This window comes from Myotis brandtii, unplaced genomic scaffold, assembly GCF_000412655.1.
Source record: "Myotis brandtii unplaced genomic scaffold, ASM41265v1 scaffold4259, whole genome shotgun sequence".
Taxonomy (NCBI): Eukaryota; Metazoa; Chordata; class Mammalia; order Chiroptera; family Vespertilionidae; genus Myotis; species Myotis brandtii.
This window is the reverse complement of record NW_005366311.1, coordinates 149,424-156,599: the sequence shown is the minus strand read 5'-3', so window position 1 is coordinate 156,599 and position 7,176 is coordinate 149,424. Positions and strand designations below refer to the sequence as shown.

General features: G+C 37.7%; 1 protein-coding gene across 2 annotated transcripts in view; it reads right to left on the bottom strand.

The window, feature by feature from the left end:
- ORC2 (origin recognition complex, subunit 2) overlaps positions 1 to 5,807 on the bottom strand; it is a 24,463-nt gene extending 18,656 nt beyond the window's left edge. The window contains exons 1-4 of one of the 2 annotated variants that reach the window (XM_005874125.2): positions 5,707 to 5,807; positions 4,697 to 4,803; positions 4,100 to 4,243; positions 2,992 to 3,081 (exon numbers count right to left, since the gene is read on the bottom strand). In XM_005874125.2, coding sequence (XP_005874187.1) covers positions 2,992 to 3,081; positions 4,100 to 4,243; positions 4,697 to 4,796 — 334 coding nt within the window. In that variant the 5' untranslated portion in view covers positions 4,797 to 4,803; positions 5,707 to 5,807. The remainder of the gene's footprint in view (positions 1 to 2,991; positions 3,082 to 4,099; positions 4,244 to 4,696; positions 4,804 to 5,706) is intronic. The other variant, XM_005874126.2, reaches the window with a different exon arrangement.
- Between the last annotated feature and the right edge of the window lie 1,369 nt (positions 5,808 to 7,176).

Genomic DNA, 7,176 nt, shown 5'->3' with positions numbered 1-7,176 from the left:
CTCATCGATGTTTCTGGCTCTCTGTCTCTCTCCCTTCCTCTCTGTAAAAAATCAATAAAATATATTTAAAATATATATATATGAAGGCGTTCTATTTATTGGTATATTTAAATGTAAACACAATTAGCAATAATACTTACAAGTAAAAGAAGCTCTTTAAAGAGCATCACAACAAACAGAGGTCCTAACTAAACATAGATGTTGGAAAACATAATTAGTCTCAAATTATCCAGAAAACTATCTTTTCACGACATGACAGAAATGCACAACATAATATTTACGATTCCTGCAGCACATACACATATCCTATGGCTATGGGCATGCTGATGATCTGCTTGGGGAACTTCTACTTGACTACTTCCCTAGGGTTGCACTATTAGTTCTCCTCTTTCTCCAGTGGTCTTTGTCCTGCTTCACTGCCCTAGGGTAGGGGTGGGGTATGTAGGGCTGCCACAGCCACATGAGGCTCCAGAAATCTTTTGGTCTGGCCCTGCCAAGACATTAGCGGGGAGTTCATTAAATGTTTGACCAAATATAGCAGGCTAATTTTTAAGCTGATAATTTTGTATGGCCCACGAATGATGTTATAAATATCCAAATGGCCTTTGGCAAAAAAAGGTTCCCCACCCCTAACCCAGGGCTTCATTTTGATCTTGGTGTCTATCTGATCCTCCCTCTAATAACTACATTAGCATTTTTCTGGTTTCTCAGAGACACTCTACAGCAGCAGTTCTCAACCTGTGGGTCACGACCCCTTTGGGGGTCGAACGACCCTTTCACAGGGGTTGCCTAAGACCATCGGAAAACACATATATAATTACATATTGTTCACAGTAGCAAAATTACAGTTATGAAGTAGCAACGAAAATAATTTTATGGTCGGGGGTCACCACAACATGAGGAACTGTGTTAGAGTCGCGGCATCAAGAAGGTTGAGAACCACTGCTCTACAGAATTCAGTCATTTTTCACAGATCTAAAAACTTTTACTTTCTTAATGTATATAAACACAGCAATTAATATAAATTACTGTATGTACGTTAGGTTAAAAATTAATGATGTATTTAATATTACACCTTTCAGAAAAACTGAATTTTACTAATGAATGAATCCTATTATTTTCAGAAATAGGTCTTTTTTTTTTTTAAACCCTTATCAAAGGATTAAAGAGAGGGAGAAAGAGGGAGAAAGAGAAATATCGATCGGAACGTGCCCCTACTGGGACCGAACCTGCAACCCAGGCCTGTGCCTTAACTGGGAATTGAACTGGCAACCTTTCAAGTACACAGGATGATGTTCAACCAACTCAGCCACTCCAGTCGGGCCAGAAACAGGTCTTACTACTTCTTATATGTTCCTCATTAGTGTCAATACCTAACAAGAGTGCTTTTCACTTGACCTTGAACATTTACATGGTCATTGGCATAAAAATATACCACTTAAGCAATATACGTTGGTGCTTTATGATAGATTATAAACCCTCTTATACAATCACTAGAGGCCCAGTGCACGAATTCATGCATGGGTGGGGTCCCTCAGCCTGGCCGGCGATCAGGGCCTATCAGGCCTATCGGGCCGGCCAGGGGGAGGGACCGTGGGAGGTTGGCTGGCAGCAGGAGATTGGCTGTGGGAGTGCACTGACCACCAGGGGGAAGCTCCTGCATTGAGCGCCTGCCCCCTGGTGGTCAGTGCGCATCATAGCGACTGGTCACAATCACTTAGGCTTTTATATATATAGGATACATTTTACCAGGAAAACCTCGCTATAATGAACTAATTTTCAGGCAAGGGGTGTCTGTTAAAGCCGAAAATCCGTTATACAATAAATAAAGGAGGTTTTCCAAATGTGTATGTTAAAAAATTGACAAATTGGTTAGTTCACCTGTTTTTACTTATGTAGACACATATGTGTAATTAAAATTAAGTACATATGAAGTTTAATGTCACAGAAAAGTTTTCTATATATATTACTACAATTTTAAATTTATATTGAATAGGTCTATTAAATGCATGTGTGATTCACCAGTTGCTGCAAATAAACGAATGTACACGGCTGGGGCTGGGGCTGTTTAATGCACGTGGGAACATCTGCAGCACCGTTAAAACTGCTGCAGAAAGTAATGTCTGGGACAACAGAATCAATTACCGCAGCGGTGTGATCACGTGCAAATCATTTGCTGAACACTGTTTATGAACAGTGATTCTTGGATTTCAATATGTAGACTATAGTTGTAGATATATAGTATTTATTTATGTCAGCAAAATTACTACAGTGTTTTCTCCAACATATGACCTATTCGCTAAAATTTGTTAAAAATAACAGTGAAATAATAACAAAAAATATAACCTGTTTATTATAAGCAAATCTTGGTTAAAAGCATTTTAAAACTAATAGGGTGTTAATTTTCATATATAAGATATAGACTGGAAATTTTGTTCATTAAATCTGAAGTCTGTTAAATTGAGGTCCACAAAATCAAGGGTTTACTGTCTTCCTAGAATTTCATATGCTTATGGACCACCTTGATTTTCAAAGTGCTTTCACATGTTATTTTCTTTGACAGTTTAATTTTAATGTTTTATTCTCTGAAAATCAGTAATTCATGTGTAATTGGTATAAATGGTAACCTGGGTAAAAAAATGTTAGAAGAGCACATTACCAACACTTTTATATACATAGTTTTCTATATATAGTGTAAAACCCTTATGTAACAAATTCAGAATATGCCTCACTTACTGAACAAAACCTTGTTAAGAACCTATGCTAGAGGTTGTGGGAAGAAAAGGAAGACAGGGTTCCTACTATTAGAAGCTTATAATCTAGCTGAGAACAGAAGACATCTGAACACATAAAAACAAAAACTAATAACTTTAAGTATGCTCAATAACATACAATGACATCCCTCATCATTCTTTTAGGGAATGCAATGGGGAATGTGGTTAAACACACCTTCTTAGAAAAGGTGAATAGTGATTACAAAAATCAACATACCTAATTTAGCCATCTTTTCAGGGTGTTTCCTATTCTGAAAAGAATAAACTTTATTCCCACCAACGGTAGCAGAGCCATTTTTCAAAGATTCTGAAAGAAAATACATGTATTTAGAAAAAATTGAATTTAATTAACAGAAAAAAAGGACAAAGTTTTAACTAAAAACTTAAATTTGTACCCATCACTACCTTACATAAAGGTTTAACAATATACATAAAATATTTAAAAATAAAAAAATACACAACAGACTATGATACTGTTTTTACAGATTTTATTTTTTTTAACTTTACTTTTTTATTTTTATTGATTTCAGAGAGGAAGGGAGAGGGACAGAGAGATAGAAACATCAATGATGAGAGAGAATCATTGGTCGACTGCCTCCTGCACGCTCCCTACTGGGGGCCAAGCCTGCAACTTGGGCCCTGCCTGACTGGGAATCCAAGTGTGACCTCCTGGTTCATAGGTCGACACTCAACCACTGAGCCAGGCTCCATTGATTTTTAGAGAGAGTGGAAAGGAGGGAGGAAGAGAGGAAGAGAGAGAAACATGGATGTGAGAGAGACACATGATTGGCTGCCTCCTGCACGCACCCTGCAAACCAAGTCTGTGCCCTTAACTAGGAATCGAACCCATGATCCTTCAATCCCTGGTTGGGGCGTGTGTGAGAAGCAACTGACTGATGTTTCTCTTTCTCTCTCACCCCCTTCCTCTCTCTAAAAATCAATTTAAAAAAAACAACTGTGGAGAAAATACCTATAATAGAAACTCAGTACTTCCCACCTTTTCAACTACAGAGAAAAAACCTGAAGCAATGCATTTCTCATGAGAAATATATTAATATAGCACCCACATGAAAAGAGTTCTGGAGATGGATGGTGGTGATTGTAGCACAACATTTTGAATGTATTTAATACAACTGAACTGTACTCTTAAAAATAGTACAGATGGCAAATTTTATGTTATGTGTATTTATAGTAAAAAAAAAAATTTTTTTTTTGGAAAAAAATAATATGGCACACCATTGCCTAGCCTGCCAAACTACCTTATTGTATCCTGCAAAGCAATTTTGGCTATTTGTAAGTATACATTCCCCTCTCGCCCCAAGTACCTTGAACATCTCGTCCTAAAACTTCCACATAGTTCTTATCTTTTAAGACTTCCAGGCCATCTTCCTCCAAATCATATTCCGGCTTCTTTATTATTTTTTTTGTGTTGACCAAAAGTTGAGGTCGCTCCTTTTTTAATTTAGCTCCTATAAGAACATCCAAGAAATTAGAACATGACAGGTACAAATTCTTTCTAAACATTACATTTAAATAAGTAAAATAATTATACTACTTATATTGTCATTACTAAAAGGATGGGAATAAATTCAGTATTTTTCTCTTTAATTAAAGAAGATCAAGGTAATAGTGAAGTGACTTGCTTTATGAAATTATTTCAAATTAGTTAAAAATATAATTTGACCACTCTTCCACTTATATAACTAAGTTTAAAAAAATAAAACCTTGAAAGTGTATTATCACCACTACTGATCATTTCATATTAGATACGGCTTATTTTTAATTTTCAATAAAGTCTGAAAGGAGTAAACTAAAAAGTAAAGTAGTTTTTTACAATCTTACTAGATTAAATACTTTGTGCTAAAGTTTCAAAATAGAGTGCTATATTTTAAAAAGTGAAATAATCTATAACCATTACTTATTACCTCCTTCTCTATCAAGAATGTGATTAAGAACATCATCATCTCCCACAAACCGAACCTCCAGCACTTTGTCTTCCTTTAATTCCAATTTATTCATCATTGCCAACCTAAACAAAAGCAATAAAGCACTCAAAAGAGATGAAAAATTCTGATCAACAGCCAAAAAAATTAAACACTAACATAATGAATACATGTATATATATAACATTTTGAAAAGTCTTTACGTATGAAAAATATATTATGCATTATTGCGTTATTATTATGTTTTTGATAATAAGTAATTCAATGCTTCATCTGAAAGATAAGAGGAAGTGGTTCCTGGGATTTGGAAAGAGCTAAATCCAATCAAGACAACTAAAAGGTAATAGCAGGAAAACAATTCTGCCTATAAAGAAAGCTCTAATCAACGTACAGAATAGCATTACCAGAAAGGGAATGGTTAACACATGAGTTTAGAAAATGTGCAACCAAAGAATACAGATTGGTGGATTTTAATTTCCGCTCTCTAGGAATTAATATAGTCCCTTCAGAGAAGTCTGTACATTTCACTGGTGAGCCAAGCCTGGACCAAATAACCCTCAAGACCTCCCTTTATTATTACTGCATTCTTACCAAACAACTTTACAAATATAAATACAGCTTTCTAGGTATCTTGGTAACTAAATAGTAACCATAAATCTTTCCAATATTTTATAGTCAGTTCTTCATTGAACAAACATGAGTTTGGCAGACAAAAGATTAATCAACTCTAGCTACTCTGACAAAAGTTAGCTTCATAACTTCTAAGACCAATAGCCTGATATTAATTAATGATTCCAATGAACTGCAAGCTAATCAGTTTACCCCCAAAATGATTTTCCCCCCTCTCTTATAAATACTACTTTTACCTTTTCTCCTGACAAGAGGAACTACTGACTGTGCCCCTCATGAGTCAGTTATTTGCATGGAGACAGACAACTTACTAAATGTTGCAACTAGCACTTAAATGACTTGCCTTAATCTTCATTTACCTGTAAAGGCACTACACATTCTGCAGCTGGAAAATTCAGGTGCAGTCACCAGTAATTGAAACAAGAACTCAGCCAGCGTCAGCTAATAGGAAAACAAAAGCAACCAAACAAGGTGATGGGTTTTAACAAACAAGTTAAACAGATAAATGCAGTTCTTACAAAGTCAGTTATAATGACAGCAGAGTGACGGGTAAAATGACCATTACCATTTTGGCCAGGAAACCTTAGTCACTGAGACCTGGATCGGGGGTGGATACAGGGAAGAGGCCGAATTTTGAGCACATACTGCGCTAGGCAGTTTTGAATATTCTCTATGTATTCTCATTTAATCCTCACAGCAACTCAATTAGGTTTATGCTTTGTGCATAAAGACAACACTTCATCTATGATTTAGTGAACACTGCCAGTCGAGCAACTCAATTAGGTTTATGCTTTGTGCATAAAGACACTTCATCTATGATTTAGTGAACACTGCCAGACAACACATCCTTTTGGTCCATCTTTCTACCTATGATATTGCTTATGATGAGAACATAGGTGTATAGAAAGTTTAACGCATCTACGTGACATTTGTATAAAATAAACTTACGATTTCTTTATATCTGTATAAAGCTTTTGTGAGGGGCTATTTGCCAGGCACTGTTTTAGGCACTTTTTTGCATACTGGATCATTAAGTCCATTGAGGTTAAAAAAAATATGTATATCATTCCCCCCTTATTTACAGATGAGTAAACTGAGTTAAATAAATGTTAGGCACCAATTTTAATATCAGATAAACCCAGGTTCTGACCTTCACTCCCCACTTCGTAACTGTGTGGCTCTGGACAACGTTGGGGTTAGTAAATGAAATCATGTGCCCGGCGTATGAAAATGCCCATTAAACGCTCCCTGGTGTGGGTATTTTTACTCTAAACTCCCACTTGACCATGCAGATCTCTTGGACGGCTCTGCAGCCCACCGAGCGGCAGGCAGGAAGGTGCCGCACAGAGGAGGACGGGGTGCTGTGCCAGGGCCGCGCTCCCCACCTGCAGGTTAAGGGGGGACAGCTGTGCTGGTTCCCCTTGGAGTTCAGCTGTGATGGTTCCCTTAGGTCCAGTGGTTCTCAACCTTCTGGCCCTTTAAATACAGTTCCTCATGTTGTGACCCAACCATAAAATTATTTTCGTTGCTACTTCATAACTGTAATGTTGCTACTGTGATGAACCGTCATGTCACTATCTGATATGCAGGATGGTCTTAGGCGACCCCTGTGAAAGGGTCGTTCGACCGCCAAAGGGGTCGCGACCCACAGGTTGAGAACCGCTGCCTTAGGAGTTCAGCTGTGATGGTTCCACACGTCATGCGTCCACATCCGTTCCCTGCAAAAGCCCTACCCAAGGGCCCGGCTTATCACCCCTGCACGGCCGAGCGCTGACCCGCTGGCTTCACTCCGCGCTTCCGGGCTGGGGCGCCCCACGGAGGCTGGCTGC